This window comes from Chroicocephalus ridibundus, chromosome 18, assembly GCF_963924245.1.
Source record: "Chroicocephalus ridibundus chromosome 18, bChrRid1.1, whole genome shotgun sequence".
In the NCBI taxonomy this organism is placed as follows: Eukaryota; Metazoa; Chordata; class Aves; order Charadriiformes; family Laridae; genus Chroicocephalus; species Chroicocephalus ridibundus.
Window position 1 is genome coordinate 7,748,714 of NC_086301.1, and position 24,831 is coordinate 7,773,544.

General features: G+C 56.4%; 1 protein-coding gene across 3 annotated transcripts in view; it reads left to right on the plus strand.

Annotated features, from left to right (window-relative positions):
- Positions 1-24,831, plus strand: part of KIRREL3 (kirre like nephrin family adhesion molecule 3) — a 357,510-nt gene that overhangs the window by 303,491 nt on the left and 29,188 nt on the right. For all 3 annotated transcript variants that reach the window (XM_063355399.1, XM_063355400.1, XM_063355401.1), the window contains 2 exons: positions 498-603; positions 24,640-24,788. In XM_063355399.1, the coding sequence (XP_063211469.1) occupies positions 498-603; positions 24,640-24,788 (255 nt within the window). The remainder of the gene's footprint in view (positions 1-497; positions 604-24,639; positions 24,789-24,831) is intronic.

Here is a 24,831-nt window from a genome sequence, read left to right on the forward strand (position 1 = left end):
AAAAGAAGAAGAGAAATCGAGCACCGGTGGGAAGAACCGAAGGGCCTGTGACACCAATAAGTGCTTGGCGGAGATGATTAGGCTGATGAAAGAGCAGAAATGCCACTTTCAAGTTAGCAGATAGACAAAAGATCATCGTTACACGGCGCGGTATTAAATGGGAGCTTTTTCAAAGCGGGCAAGTTTATTTCCTTACACGGGAATCGGAGCCAGCGTCAACGGTTTTGACGCGAAATGCTACATCCAGTGGCGCGCGTGGCTCCCGTTCCTGTCTGGTTTACTGAAGGCCTCCAAGACAAGAGCCGTGTGCGCGACACCAGCCCGCCTTACAAAGCCCTAAACGTTATGTCACAGCGTCAAGGAATCCGGAGGCTTTTGCCATGTTTTCTCGCGACCGAGTTTTGCTTTCCGGGCTCAGAAGCCTGGCGGGCGGCGGGCAAGGGGATGCCGTGCCGCGTCTTCGGGTCGCTGACGGGCTTGTCGCTGTCTCTTCGCAGACCCACCCCTGGTGAACTTGTCCGTGGAGCCGCAGCCGGTCCTGGAGGATAACACCGTCAAGTTCCACTGCTCCGCCAAGGCCAACCCTGCCGTTACCCAGTACAGGTAAGGCGGTGTCCCCGCTCGCTGGCACCGCGCATCTCGCTCCGTCCCTCCGCTGAGAGCTTCTTACGTTCGCCACCCTGCAAAGTTATTTCCTCCAGGTGACCCCAGAGCGCTCTGGCTGCCGTTTTTCTGGTGGCTGTTCCGCTTGCTCCCGTGTCTGTCGCTGCTTGGTGGTCGTTCTAGCTCATCGCCATGGTCTCTGCTGTCCTCCGGCCGGGGGATGCGATGGCTGGAGCCAGGCACAGCGCGTGATGCCCGCAGAGCGGCAGAGACCTGCTGCGGCGCCGTCCTCTTCCCAGCATCCCCGCTCCGATGGCTCCCCGACGCCGCTCTTGCCTTGATGGTGCTGTTAGACGTTGAGAGGCTCCAGTTGCCTCCGCGTTAGGCCGTCTGCTGCGTTTTGCTGCATGCAGCAAGTCCTCGGTCAGAGATTCATTGGCGCTTTGGAGTGGATTAAGAGGCCTGGCACCGAGCTGGCGGAGCCATCTGTTTGGGGACATAACGAGCAAAGCGCGCCGAGTGAAAAGTCTATTATGGGAAAATTCCGTTTCTTTTTTTTTTTTTTTTTTTGCATACTCTTTTATGCTTTGAACAATACAGCTTCATTGCCGTCTCTCTGTAACCCTTAAGCAACCGCCATACGCGCCTCTATCCCCAGCAGCGTGAAGCAGAGCTCAGAAGGAGCCAGAGCAGAGGTGCCTGGGCTGGCGATGTGGGGGGACATCGGGGGACATAGGGGACGGGCGCTGCTTGAGTGCGACATTGAGTGGGCAGGGTCGCCCTTACCACCTGGGATCTTCGTTAAGTGCTCCAGTGAGCTCGGAGCGGGGCAAGGGCGGTTGGGTGGCTCGGTTTGGCACCGATGAGGTTGTTGCGGGAGGAGAAATTGCATCACTTGGCGCTGCGGTAGGTCTGGGCTGAAGGCTGCCTGCCCCTCCCCCCCTCCAGCCAGGCGGTCCCAACCTGCCCTGGGTCACTAGTCATCAAAATACCACGGGGCTGGACGAGCAGGACGGCAACCGCGGCCGTACCCTGCAGCAGCGAGGCTCGTGGCTCGCCGCGTTGCATTCGAGTCGGACTCATTTGCTGCAGGAGGTGAGCAGATGGCTCCGCACCGAGCAGAGCCGCTGCCGTGGGCTCTTGGGTATGGGTACGGGGGCTGGTAGCGTTTGAACCCCCCCCCCCCGCCTCCCCCTTCTCTCAAAGGTTTCTCGGTCTAAGCAGACAAAAATGGGGGCTCACAGCCCAGAAAGCCAACCGCAGCCTGGGCTCATCCCCAGCAGCGTGGGCAGCAGGGCGAGGGGGGGGATTCTGCCCCTCTGCTCCGCTCTGGGGAGACCCCCCTGCAGCGCTGCCTCCAGCGCTGGGGCACCAACAGCAGAAGGACACGGAGCTGTTGGAGCGGGGCCGGAGGAGGCCTCGGAGATGCTGGGAGGGCTGGAGCCCCTCTGCTGTGGGGACAGGCTGAGAGAGCTGGGGGGGTTCAGCCTGGAGAAGGGAAGGCTCCGGGGAGACCTTCCAGCCCCTTCCAGTCCCTCAAGGGGCTCCAGGAAAGCTGGGGAGGGACTCTGGAGCAGGGAGTAGAGGGATAGGATGAGGGGTGATGGCTTCAAACTGGAAGAGGGGAGATTTAGGTGAGATCTGAGGAAGAAATTCTTTGCTGTGAGGGTGGTGAGCCCCTGGCCCAGGTTGCCCAGAGAAGCTGTGGCTGCCCCATCCCTGGAGGGGTTCAAGGCCAGGTTGGCCGGGGCTTGGAGCAACCTGGGCTGGTGGGAGGTGTCCCTGCCCAGCGCAGGGGGTGGCACTGAGTGGGCTTTAAGGTCACTTCCAACCCAAACCAGTCTATGATTTGCAAGGAAATCAGATTTTCATCGCAGGTGTTCCACAAGGCCGCGGTGGTGGCTCTCGGTGCGGTGCTGCACACACAACAGGACCTAAACCTAAACCTACCAAAACCATTCTATGATTCTAGGAAAACCAGGGGTACGGAAAGCGCGGTGGGTCGTCAGTCACCCTTTGGGAGAAGGCGGCGTTGTGCTCAGCCTCCTGGCTCCAGCTCTTTGCCAGGAGGGCCCGTTTCTGAGCCAACGCGGAGACATTGCACAGCAACCAGGTACGCCCCCGTCCCACCGCTGCAATCAGCCGCTCATCGCTCCTGCCTGGAAGTTAGGAGCGTGCACGCGCAGGCATGCAATCCGTTCTGCTTTTGCAAGAGCGTCAGTTGATAATAGCAGAGGAGGCACCTCCGGGGACAGGTTAGCATGACCCGCCTCCTGTTAGGCTCGTACAGCTTAATTAGTACCATCGAGTTTGCTGGTAGGAGCGATTCCTTCCGGCTGGATATCTGCTATCGGCACAACAAAGCAATAATTGCGTTCCCAGTTACACAGAAGAGTTATTAATTTGAGAAGTCAATTAATGTCAAAGATACAAATAGCCCTGTTTTCATATTTACAGTTAGAAGGAAAACGAAGCGCGTGACTATCTGGGGGAGGACGGGGGCGAACGTCCCCCGTGAGTCTTACACCGTGATTGATTCTGGTACGGTCGAAGGCAAAACAACCGCCTTGGGCCGAGGAACCAGACGGTGGCAAAATTTCTGCTCCGAAGACGGGGCACCTGGCGTGATCCTCAGCTACGGGCGCTTTCACATCATCCCCGAGCCCACCCCGGGCTGATCCTGTCCCGTGGAGCAGCCTTGAGGGCTCCCACGTGGGTTTTCTCCTTCCTTTTGGGTGTTTCCACCCTCTGGGTACGTGGTTCTTCCTGGGCAAAGCAATTCTGGATTGCTCTTCTCCACCAAATAGCAGGTGGACCCACCACGCTTCTCCCATCTTGGGTGCCGTCTCGTCAGCGCGGGGTTTTTGCTGTCCCCCGTAGTGGCCGCCACCTTTCCTTCTTGCCCATCCCAAGGCTGCGCGTCTTGTCACCCGTCCTGTTGCCCGAGCGCTGGGATTTCTGCTTTGCTGCAAAGCGTTTCGTGATTCGTTTCATGATGGGCTTTGCTAGTGAAACCAATTGCGCTTTTTTTCAGGTTATGCCTTCTCATAAAAGGGATTTTTTTGGGGGGGGGAAGGGGGGGGAGGAAAAAGAGGCATGAAAAATCCGAGCACTTTGGGTTTCTCATTTCTTAAGTTCCCTTAACGTGTTAACATCACAGGAGGCTTTTTCCCTACCACTGCACGAGCAAAGCCCCCTGCGGAGGGGCTTCCTTCCCCTTAAGGGCCCTGATTGATTGAGGGGGGGATTCATTTCCCTTCCAAAAGATCCCAAAGCTCTTCACTTAACTATTTAAAGGCAACGGACGTTTCGGCACCGAAGCTTGGAGGCCTCTGGAGCGGGACATCCAAACTAGGAGACGTTGGCTAGGAGGGAAAGCGAGTAAAGAGGTGGGACGTGTAAGGTCCTTGGAGGTGTGAAAAGGCTCAGTGTCATCCCCGGGGCCACTCGGGACCCCGTCACCGGTGCAAAACAACTTATTCTGCCTTAAAAGCAGAGAGAAAGCGTGATATTTTTTTTGTCCGCGGGAAGAGGACCACTCCGCTCTTATCTCCTATGGCTTCCCTCATCCTCAGATAGAGATACCAGATCTTGGTCTTCAGCCCCCGTTTATTTTTAAATACCTCCCAAAACGTTTGTCGGTCAACAGCTCTGAACACAAATGTCTTAAACAACATAAAGCCCCTTTTCGGGGCCTAAATCCACGGCCAGCCCCGCGGGGCCGTCCCTGCTTGGAACAACGGGAGCGAGCTGTCACCTTGCTGGAGCTGGCAAGGGGCGGTAAGTCCCGCGCGGGGTTTGGCCCCGGGTTTTTTTCCGGCTGGGAAGGAGAAGCGAGGTCGAGCGTCTCACCCAAAAGGCGCTGGGCCGGGAAGCATCCCTGAGCCGTGCTTCTCGTCAGCGAGAAGCCGCTAAACCAATCCTGGGGTTTTTAAGGCTTTTCGTTAGGGTGGTAAGAAGGAAAATTTCAACCAAATTTCCCCGGAGATGAAAATCTCCTTCTGCCCCCGCCCAACCCCCCCCGGGAGGGAACGTAGTTTTGATGAAATCAAGGCGGCTGCTTTTTCCTTGAGAGGTTTTTTTTCCTGCTCTCCTGTATAATACATCACACACGTGTGGGTTTTAACGCGAGGAAAACCTGGTTAGAAAGGAGACCTTGGAGCGATCTGCTCCCAGAGCCCGAGCGGAAAGTTACAGCCTGCGCCGCATCTTCTCTTCTGCGGGGGCCGGGGGGGGAGGATTTAATGACGTTTTGTCAAAATTGACGGGTTTCCGCAAAACGTTTGGCCTCGGTGGCATTTTTCTAACAAGAGAAAAAGCCAGAACCCCTCGTGCCTTAAAATTCGCTGGCGTCTCGCGATGTTGGGGGGCAGGTGGGGCTGGGGCAGGGGGGTCCTTTGCTGGGGACGCGGTTCCTCTGCTCCTTTTCTTAGCTGAGGACACCCGGCAGCTGAAGCTGGGGCTGAAATCCCACCCCTTCTTCCTCACCGGCAGCAACGATTCCTTGACAAGGAGCATCTTCTTCCCCAGGGGTTTCTTTTGTTTGCCCGCGATGTCACCTGGGCTGTCACTCGCTTTTGGAGGCCGGTGGCACCAAAAGCAAGGCGAGGGAGGCGGGGGGGAGCCGGGCAGAGGGCTGGCGAGGTGTCGCAGTGAGGCGTGAGCCGGGTGGTTTTGGCGTAGGGATGAATTAACCCCGGCGGCGGCGTTTTCGCTCGTTTGCGTGTTTTCCCCCTCGCCGCATCGAGCCATCTTTGCACGGACACATCCTACGGCCTCTGTAGGCTCTTACACCCCACCTGGCCTTGGGTTTATGCCACCTCCACCTGGGATCGTGTTCCCTCTGCAGCGAAAGAGCAGCTCAGCCCTCCGAAACGCCGCTCCACAGCTCCTTGCTGCTGCCACTGCAGCGTCTTCTGCTCGGTAAAAGGCTCAAGGGCACCCGGGCTGCTTGGCAGCACCTCCACGGATGTGTCCCCACCGTGGACGCGGGGCTGGAAGCCCAAAGAGGCTCCCTGGTGGCCCAGCGGTGGGGAGGGGGAAAGCTGCCCCTTCCTCTCCCCTTGCCTGGAGCCGCTGCCTGCCTCTGCCGGTTCGTTTGCAGGCAAGAGCATGGCGTAGAGCCGCGGTGCCGGGCTGGAGGAGCGGCGGCAGCAAACGGCTCCACCAGGGCAGCCAGCGTACGCGCGGGCAAACCGCACCGCCTCGTCTTCCCCTAATAACCCCCTTCCCACCCGCCTCCGCCTCTCGGTGGACAAAGCTGGGACGGGGAGGTGGTGGTGGCGGGGGGGAATTGGGGAATTTACTGACTTTTCTTTTGCTGCAAGCGAACAGGCGAGAAAGGGAAAGCGAGAGAGAGTAATTAGCTGTCGCCGTTGTTCTGCCACCTGTGATGGCGGGTAAAATTAATGGAAAGCAACAGAAGTCGGGGCTACGTGAACCGACTCACAACCAGGCCTCCTCTTTGCTCGCTTCAGATCTCTCTATTTGCCAATCTTCCCTGGGCTTTTGATGTCTGTTGTGTGTCTGTGGGGTGGTTTTTTGCTGTTATTATTTATCACGCGCGGTAAGAAAGAGAATCTTTAAAGTGGCAGAAGAAGATGGGAAGGTTGAATATTGCAAGAGGCAGAGTCCCTCAGCCTTTTGGGCTCCGCCGGTGATGATGATTTTTGCCGAGCGATGGGGAGTTGGCACAGGCCGGGCGGTAACACGCATCCCACTCTCGCGCGTGGATACAGCGCTCGCACCCCCAAGGCCAGCGGAGACCTTGGTAAATGGCGTTGTCTTTGTAGTCACGGGGCAAGTGGGACGTTCCGAGCCACCCCCCGGCATCAGCTGCATTTCTAGGGACCATTGCACTTCCAAAACGAGGGGTGGGACAGACCTTGGGAGTCCTGGGGGACAACAGGATGGCCCTGAGCCAGCAATGGGCCCTCCTGGCCAAAAAGGCCAATGGCATCCTGGGGGGCGTCAAGAAGAGCGTGGCCAGCAGGTGGAGGGAGGTCATCCTCCCGCTCTGCTCGGCCCTGGGGAGGCCGCACCTGGAGCGCTGGGTCCAGTTCTGGGCTCCCCGGTTCCAGAAGGACAGGGAACTGCTGGAGAGGGGACAGCAAAGGGCTACCAAGATGCTGAGGGGACTGGAACACCTCTCTCGTGAAGAAAGGCTGAGGGATTTGGGTCTCTTCAGTCTGGAAAAAAGACAACTGAGGGGGGATCTCATCAAGGGTTCTAAATACTTAAAGGGTGGGTGTCAGGAGGATGGGGCCAGGCTCTTTTCGGTGGTGCCCGGGGACAGGACAAGGGATAACGGGCACAAACTTGAGCGTAGGAAGTTCCACCTAAACACGAGGAGGAACTTCTTCACCCTGAGGGTGGCAGAGCCCTGGCACAGGCTGCCCAGAGAGATGGTGGAGTCTCCGTCTCTGGAGACATTCCAACCCCGCCTGGAGGCGTTCCTGTGCCACCTGCTCTGGGTGACCCTGCTCTGGCCGGGGGTTGGAGGAGATGATCTCCAGAGGTCCCTGCCAACCCTGTGGTTCTATGATTCTATGACAGACGGATGGACGGACAGAGGTTGAGGGAAAGAGAGAGCTATCCCTCCCCAGCTGCTGCAAGGCGGCCGTGAAGGACGCACGCAGCTCTCCGTAATTGCGTGGGCCGTGGCAGAAGATGCAGCTGATGCATCCCCGGAGGAGCTGGGAGGCATTTCTTTAACAGCCCCCCAGGAGGTGGTGCTACACTGCTTCTTCCCCATCCTAAATCAGAAGCGGGGATTGAATTATGCGCGGTCCAAGCAAGCTCCACCTGCCCTTGTTGGGCTGAAGCCTGCCCAAATATTGGTGAAAGCCTTCCTGCATCAACCAGCTTGGTGAACCGTAGCTGCGGGTCAGGGCTCGAGCCACATCATCTTCCCAGAGCACAGGGTGACTGGTGGGGCTGTGCCGGAGCTCGGAGCCAGCCCGCGGTGTTCCTCTGTCCTCAGCCCCGCCGTCCCCGCCGCGTGGCTTGGCTTGCGGCGAGAACGTTGTTTGTTTGTTTGTTCGCTCAGTGGGCTCCGGTCTGCAGAAAAGACCTTCTTGTTTGGTAAACACTGTTTTATCTTCGAACCGACAGCACGCGGTTGCTCATCAAATATTAATCCAAACTCAACGGCTTCTTAAAGAGGTTTTCTTTAAAGGCAGTGGGGCTCGAATGCACCTGATGGGAGACAATGTCCTCACCTCCCTCCGCCGTTGCGCCAGGGCAAACAAAAAGATGTGACTTGTCGCTGTTGCAAAGGGGCAACAACAGGGAAGAGATCCAGTGCTGGGCCCGTTCCTCCAGCCTGCTCCACGGCGTCCTGGCTCTGGTTGGGATGCGGGGTGGGCATTTCCCACCCAGCCTCAGGCAGACGTGTGGATGAAGACCCCAGGTGCCTTTGGTAGATGTGCTGTCTCCAAGAATCGTACGTCGTGCCCAAGTACAGACCTGTGAGTCTTTTGGCTGTCGGCCTTGGGGGAGAAAGTAGCAGGTTTGTTGGGGTTCAGGTAGATACGGAAAAATTGCACCTGATCTCCAGGAGCTCTGAGAAGAGGAGGAGACAATGGCAATACACATCACCTGTGCTTTGGCCTGCCTCTCTTACACCGTGCCGTCTCAGAGGCGTTTATTCCATGGAGACCCATTCCCACATTTTGTTTTGACAAACCCAGAGGAGAAGTTCAGACCCTGCAGAGCGTTGCGGCTTTTGTTTTTTTAAGCTTGGGTCTCGTCTGCACGGTTCCAGGACCTGCTGGCATCTTAGCAGACTTATTCGTGAGACGCTGCAGGCTGCCACGGAGGGGTCGAGCTCTCCGAGAGCACGTGCCCCGTGTCCTGCTGGAAACGGCACCACCGCATCTTGAGAGTTTGCTCGGGACACTTGAACCACCTCCTTCGTGGCTTTGCTTTGCTACGCGGCAAAGAGCCGGTCGATAAGAGTGCGTGCTGCTGGGTGACGCTGGGTGGAAGAGAAGCAAAGCCAAGAGCATTACAAAACGGGGAGAGCCCTATCAAAGGGACGGGGAATGGAGGAGGGAATGAGCAGATGGCCACCCTTGCTTAGCTTGGGTGAATCGTTGCACCTTTACTGCCCCAGTGAACGTGGCTGGCTGGACCGAGTGATTGCTAGAAGCTCATCCATCAGTCCGTCCGTCATGGGCTCAACACACAGACCCAAATTCTCCAAAACGGAGCCCCAGGGCAAGAGAGAAGAGAGAGCCCCTGCCCTAGGCATGTGGTTATAGCTGAGGAGGAGGCCCAGATTGAAGGTCAGCACGTCACCGATTCGCGCGCGGTACCCAGGGTTTCCCATCCCGAATTCCTCACGCTCACTCCTCGGGGGGATCAGACCCGTTCGGATGGGGTCCCTCATGCCAGAGGGCTGCCCCCAGGGATGCGTCGGAAGCAGGATTCCAAGTGAAGGGAGTCAGCCCCCGTGTCCAGGCAGTGAGGAGAGCTGGGCTGATAGGTGGATGCATCCTATTTCCTCTGGTCATGACGAAGGCGCGTGCCTCATCTATAGAGCCGAGGAATTCAGGCCGTAGGAAAGGAAGAGTCTTGGGAATGCTTTCCTGCTGCCGGGACCATTGAACAGAAGGATAAATCACCCCAGGCACTGGGAGCAGATCTCTGTCTTCCAGCTAGCTCTCCGTAGCTCCTTCACTTGGTCAGCTGGGCTTCTGGATGTGCGCAACGTCCCTGTTCCGGGGTGAAAGGCCGGGGGAAGGCGTATTTGAACTTCAGTGCTCTTCCATGACACCAAAGTTGTCCGTGCCTCTTCCCTTTAGCTGCTGCAGAATATGTTCACGGGTCCGAAGGCTGTAAAGGCCAGACGGAATTATTGGGTCACGGGAAGCTGATGCAGACATTCAGGGCGATGCATTTCATCGGCGACTTTTGATGGAGAAGTGGCAAATGAGCCATCTCACGGGCACGCCCAGCGCTGCCTGCGGCCAAGGCGCAGCAGTGGCCGTTTTCCCTCACTGTAAGACCTGGATATACTTCTATATGGAATTCAGATGGCTTTGAAAAATGCCTTCTGGGAGCTGGCGTGTCTGCTGTGTTGCTCACTTTCTTCTGCCCATTCAGGGCCCAGAATAAAAGTGAACACCCCCCCGCCCCCGTACCCTGCGTCCCCCAGAGCTGCTGGTCACTGAGGCCACTACCTGCTTGGCACATCTCTGTCTCTCTGCCGGGGAAAGGGGGATCTGCGATATTAAGCTCTTATTAAACGGCAATCACATCTCCATTAATATTCAAAAGGGACTGTCAAGGGTCGGAAACACGCTGCAGAGCAGCCAGTGACTGCAGAGGAGGTGTGAAGTCCGTGGGCGCATGGGCACGCTCCCCCATGTCCATCGGGCTCAGTGTCACGCTCACGGGGGGAAAATAGCCGGGTGTCTCCGCTGGGGACTGCCAGGGGACTTGGGGCAGCCCCGCACGGTCCTGCTGAGCCTCGGAGGTCCCCGCTGACCGGGAGGCTGCGGAGAGATGATGTGGGGCGCAGCTCACCAGATGTCTGGTCCAGGCAAGAGGCATCTCGGCAGCTTCAGGTGGACCAGTCACTCTGGTTTTGCAGCCATTTCTTGGCACGCTTAGGACCTTCTCCCCCCGAACCAGCTCCCTCCTTCAGTCCAGCTCGGGGAAAGCGCTGATTTACGCCAACGTGCAGGCTCTCCTTGGTTTTGCTGCCTTCCTCCCCTCCGCTCCCATCTGCTCCCTCCGCCTCCGACGGCCGAGGCTGCCGTCTGTCCGGCGGCAGGACGCTGCGAGTCCATATGCTGTCCCTCGGCAGGGCTCTCACCTCTCCCGCTGCCTCCCGCAGCCAAACCCGGCGAGGGAGGCAAGAGAAGCCGGAGCAGCGAAGGGGCCCGCAGGCATTTCACAGCAGCAATGGAATAAATCTAATTTATAGACATAGCAAAATGCAGCTAAAGCGGGAGTTGAAATGAATGCAAAGCACACAGAGGTCTCAAGTTATCGGCACTGTAACATTTTTCCTGACTATCTCTGTTTTCCTGCCCGGGTTTGTCTTTGTAGCTTCCTCGCAGACAACCGGACCTTTGCTCTGAAGTGAAAATGAAAGCCGGGGAAAGAAAAAAATAACGGGAAAATGAATTCTTCAGATCTCCTTCATGATGCATCAGCCCCATCTGCCAGCTCCCTCTGACAGGGAGCGGAGCGTGGCTGGGTGGCAGGCGGAGAGGGAAAGACAGGCTTTAAAAAAATAATAAAAAAAAAAAAAAAAAAAGAAGTAAAAGGAAAGGCGCAACTATCCCTGCAGCTGGGAAGCGGAGCTGGGCTCTGCCGAGGCACTCGGCTCCAGGTGAGACCGGGGAGATGAGGTTGGAAGAGCCTCCCTTCGCTCGGAGAGGTGTGAGGACAAGGAGATTTGTCTTCCCGTTCCCTGGCTTGTCAGGGTAATGGGAACAAGCGGGTGGGAGATGTTCGGAAGCAGCTCGAACTAATTAGGAGAGAACGCAGAGGAGAGAGAGTCTGATGGCTGGAAAGGGAAAAAAGGAAAAAGGGGGGTTGGGGGGGAAGGAAAGCGCTTTGTACTCTTGAGCATCGCTCCCTGATGTAGAAATGATTAAAGGTACCAGATGAAATGCGTGATGAAGCAGCCAGCCCAGACTGCTGTGGTGGATGGAGCCTCTCCAACGGAGGGGGATGGCGGAGGGTTGGCTCCGGTGGAGGTTGGGATGGAGGGGGATGGCGGAGAGTTGGCTCCGATGGAGGAGGATGGCGGAGAGTTGGCTCCGATGGAGGTGGGGATGGAGGGGGATGGCGGAGAGTTGGCTCTGATGGAGGTTGAGATGGAGGGGGATGGCAGAGGGTTGGCTCTGATGGAGGAGGATGGCGGAGAGTTGGCTCCGATGGAGGCTGGGATGGAGGAGGATGGCGGAGAGTTGGCTCCAATGGAGGTTGCGATGGAGGGGGATGGTGGAGAGTTGGCTCCGATGGAGGTTGCGATGGAGGGGGATGGCGGAGACTTGGCTCCGATGGAGGTTGGGATGGAGGGGGATGGCGGAGAGTTGGCTCCAATGGAGGTTGCGATGGAGGGGGATGGTGGAGAGTTGGCTCCGATGGAGGTTGCGATGGAGGGGGATGGCGGAGACTTGGCTCCGATGGAGGTTGGGATGGAGGGGGATGGCGGAGAGTTGGCTCCGATGGAGGTTGGGATGGAGGGGGATGGCAGAGAGTTGGCTCTGATGGAGGGGGATGGCGGAGAGTTGGCTCCGGTGGAGGTTGGGATGGAGGGGGATGGCGGAGAGTTGGCTCCGATGGAGGTTGGGATGGAGGGGGATGGTGGAGAGTTGGCTCCGATGGAGGTTGGGATGGAGGGGGATGGTGGAGAGTTGGCTCTGATGGAGGGGGATGGCGGAGAGTTGGCTCCGGTGGAGGTTGGGATGGAGGGGGATGGCGGAGAGTTGGCTCCGGTGGAGGTTGGGATGGAGGGGGATGGTGGAGAGTTGGCTCCGGTGGAGGCTGAGATGGAGGGGGATGGTGGAGAGTTGGCTCCGGTGGAGGTTGGGATGGAGGGGGATGCCGGAGGGTTGGCTCCAATTGAGGTTGGGATGGAGGGGCATGCCAGAGGGCTGGCTCCAGTGGAGGGGGATGCCGGAGGGTTTTGCTGGCATGCTTCAGGAGGCCTCACTGAAACATGGGGTGCACCATGGTTGTGGCTGTCCCCATCCTGGCAAAGAGCACCAGCATCCCGTTGGGCAGGAGTTGGCAGCCTCACAAGACATTAACAGTCTTCGAGGCTTTGCCCTCATGCACTGCATTTCCCAACGTTGGAGTGAACCCGTCTCCAAAGCCTCTTCATTTCCAGCAAACTTCGCACCCCAAATCTCTGGGTGTTAGCAGTTTGCTACCAAGCAAAGCTTTCAAACATCCGTAGGGTTCAGGGAGCTCTGGGGGTTGTGTTTTCCCAGACTCGTTGGTCACCTCTCCTTCCGGACAGGCTCACGGAGACTGGGAAGGTGACTGGGAAGGGAGCATCGTTGGCTCCTCCAGCCAGATCTCCTCCCCCTTCGCAAGGAGAAGTGGCGGCTTCTCAAGCCTAATTTAGCAGTCTTTAATCTGAGTTATTCCAAACCACACTTGCCACTTCCTTCATGCGTTCCCGCAGGATGATGGGCTGATTTCACAGAACGAAAAGCCTTAAGCAAATCTTGTCACACAAGAAAATTGATTTTTCAAAACTGACTTTTACAAGATTACTGGCGTTTCCCCCCCCCCCTCATCTTTCTTCTATATCGTTCCCTTCCAGTCTCACGAGGTGGCTTCAGATCTAAGGAAATTAGGGATGCTGTGACTAAATTGAAAATGTAAAAAGGGGGAGAAGGAGGAAAAAAAAAGACGCTCGGCACCTCTTCTCCTGCTGGCTCCGAAGGATAAGGCCGCATGTGCTTATACTTGAGAAGTAGCAGAGATACCTCCTTCACCTCTCCTGCTGCCATAACCTCCGTGGGATGTCAGGAAGGAATCTATCTAAGGGTTATGCCAGCATCTCACAGGGAACATCCCCTGGTGGGTGTTCCTTGGTGATCGCAAGCCGGATCACGGGGGTTTTTTTCCTTTCTCTCCCTCCATCCCTCCATTTTATTTTCTCTTTTGAAAGAAAAAGAGAGTTTCCTCCTGCCGCTCGATTCGGAGACATCTCAATGTGTTTAGTTAAAAAAAAAAAAAGAAGAGAGAAGAAGAGTTGCCTTGAAGTCGTTTCAGACAGCTTAAAATATGCTAAGCTTTTGTGTTTGTGCGATATAAATAATGAATCCTCTTAGAGCTTCCGAGCTGGGAAAGACGTTGATTTAAGAGGCCTTCAGCTCTGTTTGAGGTTTTTTTCTGCTTTCATGCCAGAGGTGGGGAACGTGGCCAGGGACAAGCAAGATGTGAATGATGAGGTGGGGGTGTGCAAGCAGGAGCCGGGATGGAGACAGGGCTTGCACCCACCTCGGCCCTGCAGGTGCTTTGCTAAAGGATTTCACTTCCTCATTCCCTCTTCGCTCCTTTGTTGCCGTTTTCAGGGGTTAGAGGGGGGTTTAAGTGGGGGACGAAGCTGTTAGCATCCGCTGTCGCCGTCTCTGCGCCGCTAAACTGGTGGTGACTTGATGGTTGCAGTCGGTATCAGTTATCGTTCGTTTGACTAATTCCCCCAGCGGCATCCTTGGAAATGCCTCAGCTTAAAAGAGCTGTCAGGGTAGCTACAAAATGCAGGCCAACATGCACGGCGTGAGTATCAGAAAACCCAGCGGACGCCAGCGTCCCAAAATAAACCCCATTGGGTCCTGCTCGCCCCCCCAGGAACGCGTGTCCCAGTAATTTCCCCAGCACGCGTGACTGGTCTTGGGCACCGGCAGTGAGGGGGCTCGTCCCGCCGTACGTAGGCTGTTGGCGTGCGGATGGGCCGCCGAGCTTGGGCAAACATCGCACAGGCTTCCTCGGCCGGGAAGTTGGGGTGGGGTCGTCGGGAAAGAGCAAATCTAGGGAAAATGGAGCAAAAAGCTGGCAGGAGCTGAGCTGGGGCGGTTTCTCGCAGGAGAGCCTTTCCTCCGCAAACCTGGATGACGTTGGTAGCTTCTGGTCTCATCCACTGGGTGAGATCGTGGACTAACTCTGTTAACTTCAGGTCTTGAAGTTATCCCTGGGTTTCTGCTCCTGTGGAAACTCTCTCTGGAAGCTGTTGGCAAATATTAAAGCAAAGGAAGAGCGCGAGCTGTTGGCTCTGGATCAGGAGGCCGTTTGTCTGGAAAGCATCAAGCAATGCTCATTGCTCGGCTCTGCTTTGCTGTTGAAGGTGTAATTAAGGACTCACTGGATTTTACTTCTGGAAACTTGTTTGGTTGTTTTTTGGTTTTTTTTTCAAAAATGCTGTTTCTCACTGTTTTCTACGGAAGTCGATAGATAATTGCATAGCTCTCGTGGGTCAGTCTGTCGTACCAGTGGGCAGCCACATTCGGTTTTTCTCGTGACATGGCTGAGAAGAGCAGTGTTGTGACTACCATGGTCTAAAGGGATTCAAGAGGCTCGGCCAAGAATAGTGACTTGAGCATAAGTTTGGGGAGGGAGGGATGGATGGAGGGATGAAGGGATGGAGGGATGGATGGAGGGAGGGAGGGATGGAGGGAGGGAGGGATGGATGGATGGATGGATGGATGGATGGATGGATGGATGGATGGATGGATTTCATAGTGAAAAGATGAACTTTTGGTGAACTCACAACTTTATGCTCCTTCTCCACCCGCATGTTGCCCGTCTGTTTGCATTAGCACGACGGGAATGCGTTTCTGGATATATCATTTATTATTCCTCCTTATGAATTGCCAGATCGCCAAGTTACTCGCAGTTCAGGCAGTGGGAGCCCATGTTGGATTACACAGAAATTGCTGCCCTTGGCATCTTCCGCGAGAAGATTCCCACGTAATTAGGACTCAACCCGTCGTCACCTGGGGTGCGCGCCTCTGAGCACAGTTGCCTGTGTTGATAATCCTAACGTGAATCGTTTGATCTAGACACAGTTCGGCCCTGAATAATTAACTCTTCTGGCAGGACCGGCCAAGGAACCTGCCAGCGAAGGGGTTGTGCCTCACACCAACCTGAGGACGTGCCAAAAATTCAGACGGATAGAGCCTGAAACGCCAGCCTCAACGATGGGATGGCAACAGCAGCTTGTCATGGGGGAGGAAGGGCTTTAGGGGGACTCGCTGAGGTTACTCGGAGCTGGGGCTGGAAAGTCGGAGGGATGTGGCTCAGGCTGGTGGGCACCGTAGCCAAAGCAAGGTTGGTCACCCTCCTTGAAGAGTTAACGTAAACCTCTCCCGAGGTCTGTCTTCTCTCTCCGTGCCAGCGAGAGGTCAGCCGCGCTGCGGAGATCAAACCGCAAAGCCCTTCAAACGGCTCGAAATCGAGCCCAGATGGAAACCTCAGAGGGGCTTTAGGAGTCAGCCAAGAGCGAGCAAAACCCTTTGAAAAGCCCTGGCCACCCAACAGCTCTCTGGCCTTGCATGAATCCCGTGCGCAGGAGAGCAGGAGGCATTCCTGCCTGCGCCCCCATCGTTTCTGCCCTGAAGCGTGCGGATTAGGTAGCCTCAAGCGATCCGAAACACGCGGTCTCAGCCCAGCACCGGCTCCGAGAGGTTTTTTTTTTCCGCAACCCCCAAAAGAATTGCACGGTGAGGTGTAAAGTTGTAAAGGCCGCAAGCGGGGGTGATGGGGTTTTTTTAGGTGGAAAATAAGAGCCGTAGTCGAGGGCAAGGCGGGTTTGAACGGTTTCACGGCACGGATTCACTAAGCGGGAGGATAAGCGCGGCGGAGAATCAGCGCTTCGACACGCCAGCAGCCGTAAATCTGCCTACAGAAATTCCGCTACGGGGGTGGAGTGGGGTAGGAAGACCCCAGAAGGGACTAATCCCGTCAAACGGCTTGAGGGACCACAAACCCCCCGCGACGAAATTGGATTACCCGGCCCCGCGCGAGAAAGAATAGCTAAGCTATTAGTCATGTCTGTTGTGTGGCGGGGTAAGTCGAGGCGACGTAGGCAGGAGAAATGAAACGCAGCGTCGCTGCCGAAGGGGTAAAATCCGGCCCCCGGGAGAGGTGACACCTCTAAACTCATCCAGGACTAGGGGGTGACCCACATCACAGCCCCAGTATTGCCCCAGGATAAGCAGTTTTGGCAGCCGGCTGTCGGTGCCCGCTTCTTCAGCCCCCTCGGAATGGTTTTAAACGTTCCCTGCTCCTAGAAAAATCAGGAATTTAACGTCAGTCATTTAATCCGGGAGGGGATGGGAAAAAGTATGATTTCCCTATGATCCTGGGGCCGAGGGGAGAGGAGTTATTGCAAAAGCCTTGTGAAAGGGGAGGGGGAAGAAAAGCAGCCGTCGTGGCAAGAGAAGCACCAAAAGAGGGATTAATGGGGGCAGGATTGGGGCACAGCCCTCTCGTGTGAGGGGGTGGAGGAAGCGGGGGGACGGGATGTATTTTAAACGGCGGGATGAAAAGAGCGCCAGATCGAAGGCGGCTGCAGTTCGGTTTGATCTGTCAAGAAAACAGCCCGATTTGCAGAAGGAATCACCCAGCCGGTGAAGTTTTGTGCACTTGTTTTGAAATAGTAATTAATAGCTTTTCCACCGGCGCACCTCCGGTCTCCTTCCAGAGGGGATGAGCTTCCCTGCCAGCCCCTTGTGCCGGGAAGGGAGCCGGGGAAGGGGGATCTGGGGGGGCACACTGGTGGCCAACACCTCCCTGCTGGAAAAGCCAGTGGCTGTAATCCTGTACGGACTGTGCCGCAGCGCTGGGAATGTCAGCGGCTCAGGCACGTGGTCCAGCGTGGGATGCACGTGGTCCAGCGTGGGATGGATGTGATCCAGCGTGGGATGCAAGTGATCCAGCGTGGGATGGACGTGGTCCAGCGTGGGATGCACGTGATCCAGCATGGGATGGACGTGGTCCAGCGTGGGATGCACGTGATCCAGCGTGAGATGCACGTAATCCAGCATGGGATGTACATGATCCAGCATGGGATGTACGTGGTCCAGTGTGGGATGCACGTGATCCAGCGTGGGATGCACGTGATCCAGCGTGGGATGCACGTGGTCCAGTGTGAGATGTATGTGGTCCAGCATGGGATGGACGTGGTCCAGCGTGGGATGCACATGATCCAGCGTGGGATGCACGTGATCCAGCGTGGGATGTACATGATCCAGCGTGGGATGTATGTGGTCCAGCGTGAGATGCACGTGATCCAGCGTGGGATGCACATGATCCAGCGTGAGATGCACGTGATCCAGCGTGGGATGCACATGGTCCAGCGTGGGATGGACGTGATCTAGCGTGGGATGCACATGCACCAGGCAGGTATTATTTCTCGCCGTCCCCCGGCCAAGCCACCCGTGGGGTCCGTGGCCACCTTGCACCTCTGGTGCGAGCAGAGGTCCACAGGGCACGCTCCCGGCTGCATCTTCTGCAGCTCCAGCTGCAAGCTCCGCTCGTGCCCGGTCCTGGGGCTGCGGTGCCTAGCGTTAGGCCATTGATTATCTGCACGGCTCGTCAGCCGGCTTTAACTATTTACAACGGTTGATCAGTCAAGTCATTGACAAGTTAACAGCTTTGTTTACTTCTTCCCCTCCGCTTCTGCGGCCAATTTGTTCTGATCACTGTGCTACGGGGAAAGGCTGTTTTGATTGTTTTCTCACCAAAACAAATGACCACTCGTACAGGCTGTGCCGGCCGGGTGACACGGCTTTAATTGTGCCATCTGGGAGAGAGAGAAACCTCACCCTGGTTTCTCCAGGCCCCGGAGTGGTCCTGCCCATCTCTGCTCCGGTATCCCAACGCTCTCCGGAGAGCTGTACATCTTCAGGCATGGTTTGGGGAGCTCTAAGTAACCCCTCACTGATTTTTCCCACTCTCGGGACCTGCTGACGGTGAGGAGGAGATGCAAAACCCATGCGCCTCCCCTAAAGACGGCAGTTTGATGAGCAATCAGGCTCCTCGCTGGCCTCCCGGCTTGGCAGGAGGGGGAACGCCGAAGCTGAGATTAGGTAGGAAATCAAGCCAGAGGTTTCTCCTGCGCAGCGAGGTGTTATTATCATCAAAACCCCAGAGTGTTGAAAAACAATCAGGCCCCGGTAGCAGCAACTGGTGCATCGCAGCGAGCGCAATCAGACACCAAACATGTCCTCGTCTGGGATTCACGTCTGAATGCTTGAAATTCCGGAAGAGGTTGCAATCTTTCTTGCTGTTTCGGAAGAAAAAAGACACATGGGAACAATAAAAAAAAAAAAAACAAAACAAAACAAAAAACAGGCGGGGGGGGAGATTAGCAAGGCTGGCACCGATGCCCACGTCGGGGACAGGTCTGGGAAGACACCGTTGTTGCGGCAGCCGTGCGTGGATGGAGGCTCATCAGGACAGGGGCTGGAGGCTTGGAAGCCTTTCCTTGAGCATGCCGTCTCCTGGGCGGGAGGGGGGTAACCACTGGTGGCGTCTCCCATCAGCGCGGTGACGGTGGGTACCATCGCTTTTGCTCCCCCAACCCGCTCGAGGACTGGCCGGCCGTTGGCGAGGATGCTCAGCGCTTCGCTCAAGGCTCTGCCCTCCTGGACTTGATTCAAGCCCAAGCTGGAAGACCCAACCTTGTAATTTAGATGGCGGAGAGATTACCTATCGCCTGCGCCGGCCGATAACCGAACCCGCTGCGTCGGCACGGGGGGGGAGGACGGCAGACACGTGGCTGAGGAACCGCACAGGGCCCACATGTCTTCATTAGGGAGGGAGCAGGCAGGAGAAGAGGAATAACCCCGTAGATCACCATTATGGAAATTTAGTCTTAATAAAGAAATAATTTGCGCGATGCATCACGCCGGGGCCGGGCAAGGGGGGGTAGCGCGAGACCGCTCGGGCTGCGTTCCTCACTCAATCGTTTCTCACAGGACTTGTCGCTCACGGGGGGCGCTCTGCAAAGGTGGAGCTGCCGCCGCGAGCCAGCCGCCGGCCCGGCCCATCTCGGACCTACCTCCGAGGGATGCCAGCACATCGTCCAGGAAACGCCGTCCTTCTCCATCAGCTCCTCCCCACGGGGGGAACGCCAGGGCTATGGGGGTGCCCCCCACCGGCACGCAGCGGGGGTGCTGGCAGCATCCCGCTGGCAGCCATCCCGCGCGGGGACGGCTCTCCTCCGAGGGCGGGAGCCGGACCGCCACGTTAACGGCACTAGGAATCGAAGACGCTGCCGGCAATAAAGCAACAAAACCCATTCTCCGAGCAATTTGTAGCAATTAATAGCCATTCCCAGGAATGAAATGTTAATTAATTCATTCCGTGAGCCGTGCATTTATTTAAGGTATTTGTGGGTGTTCTTGGTACTTTTATTGAGCAATTAAAATGCGTCCAAGAAAATATTTATCTATTTTAAGTCATTCTTAGTAAACACAATTTATATGGCAAGCAACTGCTTTATTTTGCATTGTTAATTAAAAACTACGACACACTCCACTTCCCCGGGGTTAGACGCCATCAGAGCAGCCGATCTGCCGGGAGGGCTGGTTCAAGGAGCGCGCCGGCTGCTGGCAACTGGAAGACACCTCCCTCGGAGCCCGCGGCGTGGATTTAAGTAGCGCTTGGTGGGGCGCGGTAAGAGTTCGGAGAGCCCCAGCCTCCCTGTGCCGTTGTTCTTGAGATGCTGGAGACAGCCGCGGCCTTCCCTTGTTCACGCACGCCGTTTGTTGAAGAATCGCGAGTCCTCGTACCGCAGGCAGAGGAATTTGTTCGTTAACAGCGAGCTCGGGCGGCGCTCGGGCGGATAAGCGCTCGCTGGCGATGCTCGTCTCTGGGCCAACGCTCTACAGGGCACGTCACGCTCTCGGTGCGAGCGCGGGTGGCTCTTCACGGGCTCCAGGAGCCTGGAAACCCAACCAGGAACGGCGTCCCTGGGGATAAGTGATGGAGCTGCTGGGTGAAAACCCCTTGGGCAGAGGATGACTCGGTTGAGCATCTTCCACCGAGACCCTGGGAGGAAGTTCGGGTGCTTCATCCTGGCTTTTGGCAGGCTTCCTTGGGAAACCGGAGCGGGTCACTGGAGAAACACGGACGTGTGAAAACCAAAACAAAGGCCCAGCGCTGCTTGTGATCCACATCCCAAACTGTCCTTTCTTATTTGTTCGTGTGCACTCTTAGCTGGGAAGCGATCGATGGAGTCCGAAAAATGCTATTTCCTTGGAGAACGTCTCCTTAGAACAGTTCCCCCTCCCTCTTATCTTTAAGTGTTAAAAGGACCCACTACAGGTGTGGGGTTTTTTTTTTATTCTTTAATCACTGTTTTTTCATTGCTGTCTGTAATAATCCCTTTGAAGGCTGGATCGAAATATCTGTTTCCCGGCTGAAATTTGTTTTGTTTTTTTTTTTTCCTCCATCACCCGGGCTGATTCAATTTCCAGAAGATACCGAATCGGGAGGCGCTGGGCACTGCCTCCAGGGAGGCCGGCGAAAAACAAGCGCAGGTTAGAAATATGGGAAAGGAAATAACAAAATGAAACTCAGCCCGGAGGGGAAGAAACGCTCATCTGGGGAAAAAGGCTGAGATGGTGCTTGATGAAGAGAAGAAAAGAGGAGAAAACGTGCAAAGCCCGAGGGGACGAGGGAGAGCAGCGGATAGGAGGATAGCTCTGCCTTGGCCACAGGACGTGAGATACTGGGGACAAGTGGTGAATTTGGTGCTGGGTCCTCAAAAGGCTCGTGTCGGCGGTAGGGAGCAGGCAGCGAAGGCACTTTGTGGTGATGCTGCCCATGAGGATGCAGAAGCGCATCCCGAGAAGCGCGGGGAGACTGGGATGGGTCCCACGGTGTCCCCTCTGCTGCGCCGACCTTTGAGTCCCTCCCTGCGGCGTGGCAAGCCCAAGAAAAAAAAGTCATGAGAACGGGTGCTTTGGGCAGGATCCCCAAGGGCAGACCCTCACCCCTCTCCTGGGGCAATACCGGCAGGGGGAGGCCGGGGGGGGGACACAAGGATGCTGTGCTCCCCCGTCCCCACAGCCCCCGCGGTGTGGGTTGGCGCGGGGAGAAAACGAGCCGCGAAAAACGACGGGCGAGTTAGCGGCGAAGCCGTACGAGAAGGGACTAAAAGGACGTAAATTTATACCGTCTGGAAAAGACCCTGGGCGACGCGTCCGCAATCGATAAATACCTTCAAGGTAACAATATAAATGAAAGGAGCCCCTGCTCTCGAGGCGGGGGGTGGCACACGGAGCTCTGGGTGGGATGGAGTCAGGAAGGAAGCGGGAAGAGCCGAAGCGGTGGAGGTGGTTGGATGGGGCGGCTGGAGCATCCTCCGCATCTTCCGGGCTCCGTTTTATTCAGATTCTAGTTATAAATAATTACCGGAAGGTTAATAGGTGGGTAAGGCATGTTATGGGCTTGTTAAAACCACGCGTAACTTGCCTTCTGGCTGTCCGCGAGCACATCCCGGGAAGCTTTCCGAGAGGGTTCTCAGCAGTCGTTATTAAAAACCAATTTGACGTTACAAAAGATCCATACTGCTTGTTCAGCCACATTGATTTAGCGGTGTTAAGCCTTGGAAAACCGGAGCAGGGACCTTGATCTCCGCTGAAGCATGAAAATTTGCTGTTTGTGACACATCTCCGCGCTCGGGAAATCCAGTTTTGCCGAAGCGCTGGGTTTTGAACAAATACATAAAGCCCCCCCGCCACGGTTGTCGTTGACCTGTGTTTTCCCAAACCGCTCCAAAGTCAAGCGACCCTTGGAAACCTCCCCTTCCGTTTTGCTTTCTTTGACAACGTCCCGGCGGATCTCCGCCGAGCTCCAACCCACCTCCGGACACTTCTCTGTCTGGTTTCCGTGTCCCTGCTGGGAGGAGGCCCAGGGAGCTCACAAGACACTTTTATCCTCACCTCGCAACCTCCTTCTTGACCTTTGCAGAGCAGGGAAGGGCGGGTTTGTGCAAAATAACCGGGCGAGCGCCGGGCACAAAGAGAAGCAGCTGGATTCCCCGCTCCGGGTTTGGTGCCGTCCCGTTGACTGCTGCAAGGAAATGGCTTCATGTACCCGGTGCCTCCCTTGAGCACCTGAGAAGCAGAAGAGGTGCCTCCTTCAGAGGCTGGAAATCTGCTCGTGGCCGGGAGCCTCGATGGGGACAAAGTTGTAAAAGGAGCTTAGGGGAGCAGAATTACTCCTGACAAGAAGCCCAGTTTATTTCCATGTTCGCCAGCTGAAGTTTCCCTTTCCCTCTAACTCTCTACCTTCCTTCCTTCCTCCCTTTCTGTCATCAGAAGTTGCTGAGATGTAGCTTCAGGCCTTTTTGACCAAACAGGAGGCAACGAGGACGCGTCTCCTCCACCCCACAACCCATGCAAGGCTTCGGGGGCGAGATATCGGAGCTCTGGCGGATCCCCCCCGGCTCTCTCCTGCCACAGCCCGGGGAGGAGGAACATCCCCCAAGGGACAAGCTGCTGCCGCAGCGCTGGCAGATGCTCTCCGCCATGGGCAGCACCGTTCCAGCGGCAGGCAGGCAGCAGGGCAAGGCAGATCCCGTCAGGAGGCAGGGAAGCGCGACGCTGAGATCAGCCTTGCCGGCCGACCTCTTGCCAGCCCCTTGCCTTGGGTTGGAGTTCCCTCTGGAAGGAGAAAGGCATCACCGAAGCATCACCGGACCATTCGAACCTTAGGACAGCACCTGGACGGTGTCGCTTGTGCTTTTATTTCCGTACGAGGAACCACCCTCATTAACACGCGAAGTGCAGCCCTGGAAACACAAGCGGCGTCTCCTGATGAATTATTGAAGGGGGAGTCCGGGGAGGAAGGGAGGGGAGGGAAGCTGAAGTGGCCAGTCAGCATCCGTTAGAGGTGCAAAGATAAATGAAATGAGGGAGCAGAGAAGCGCATACAAATCAGCTCACATCTGTACCGCTAATACATCTCTTTCGAAACGCCTGTGTCGTCAGATGGTGGGTGAAGCCTCGCAGGTCAGCTGTCCTCGTTCAATTAGGTTCACGTTAGCAGGCGCCGGGGGAATTCGCTCCAGCAGCGCTGTCAGAGCGTTTTCCAGCCTGCCGTGGACCGGCGTTTGGCTCTCGCTCCGGGCCCGCGGAGGCAACGTGGGGAGGCCGTCTGTGCCTGCAGACCCTCTGTATGAGTTCGCCGTAGCTCCGGTTGTCTTGGGTTGTCTTTGGGGCAGCGCGAGTCTGGCATTCATAGAATGCGTTGGGTTGGAAGGGGCTTTAAAGGTCATCTAGTCCAAGGGGAACTCGTAGCAGAGCGGTGGGGATGAGCAGTGGAGAGCAGTAGAGGCAAGAGTAGGAGACCCATGGGAGGACCGTGAGCAGACGCTGTTCGCCTGGAAGGGGACGGGGGTTTGGGCTAGGTGACCTCCAGAGGTCCCTTCCAACCCCCGTCCTTCCGTGATGCGGTGACAGCTTCCCCCCAGCCACCCCACCGACCCTGCGTGGGATGCAGCATCCGTGGCTCGTCCCTCCGGCGCCCGATGGGGCGAGCCCAGCTCCCAGCACCTGCGTCTTTCCCCATCCCAAACATCCCCGACCCCTCCAGCGCAACCAGAGGAGGGCAGCCCCGAAAAACCAGGGGCCGAGATTCCTCAGGGAAATCCTCTTCCCTCTGATTTACCTGGGGAGGATTATTATTATTATTATTAATTATTATTTTTTTCCCCAGGTCACTGCCTGCGCTTTCTTTCCCTTCCCCCAAAGAGCGGCTGGAGTTTCGCGCCGCCTGACAGCGTCTCCTGTCTTTCCCACCCGGCTCCGGAGTGGCAGGTTGCCAGATGGTGCCCCATTAGGTCACATTTGCTCGTTGTTTGGCAAACAGTGGCTTTAATTCAAGTGCTGAGTTGACAGCTTGTTCTCCAAGACAATTTGCAAGTTGCAGTGTTGCAAATGCCAGCTTGGCTTTTCAGGGTAATGTTATTTCAGCTGCCTTAAAGGGATAAAGGATAAAGTTCTCTTTGATTGGTGAAAAAAAACCATAGGGTGAAAGTGGGGAGAAGCTGAAAAGGTTTTTTAGTGGTTTTGATGGGGAAGGAGCAGCAGTGTTGATGTGTTGGAGCAGCAGGGACTACTCTCCTGGCACCGTGGTTCTCCGTGTCCCGTCCCTCCTACCGTTGGGGTCTCCCACCCGTGCCCCACAACCCTAAGGGATGAGGCGTGTTTCCAGTGAAACAGGCTTCCGCGGGGAAATGGCAACGTTTGGTTTGTTTTCGAAAGGTTGCGGTAGGGAGGTACGTACGCGTTGCTTTGGTGTCACCTCCAAAACCTGCGGTTCGAGCCCCTACCTCCTGGCGGACGATGCGGGGAGGAGGCGGACGAGGCCAAGGACAAATACGTGTCCCTCCTGAAGTCAAGGGCAGCAGCGGACACCCCGTGGCCTGCTGCCCCTCGGCACTACCAGCTGTGTGCTGGGCGGGCGAGTCCCCACCGTCACACACGTGCAAATGGGAAGCGACGTAAAACCAGCACCGCCACGATGCTCTTTCTCCTTCAACAGGTGGGCGAAAAAAGGCCAGGTTATAAAGGAAGCGTCCGGTGACTTCTACGAAACCATCGTGGACCACACCTTCTTCTTCGAGCCCGTCTCCTGCGAGGTCACCAACGCGCTGGGCAGCACAAACATCAGCAGGACTGTGGACGTCTACTGTGAGTAATCCGTCAGCTTGAGAATGGCTTCCCAGGGCTAAGC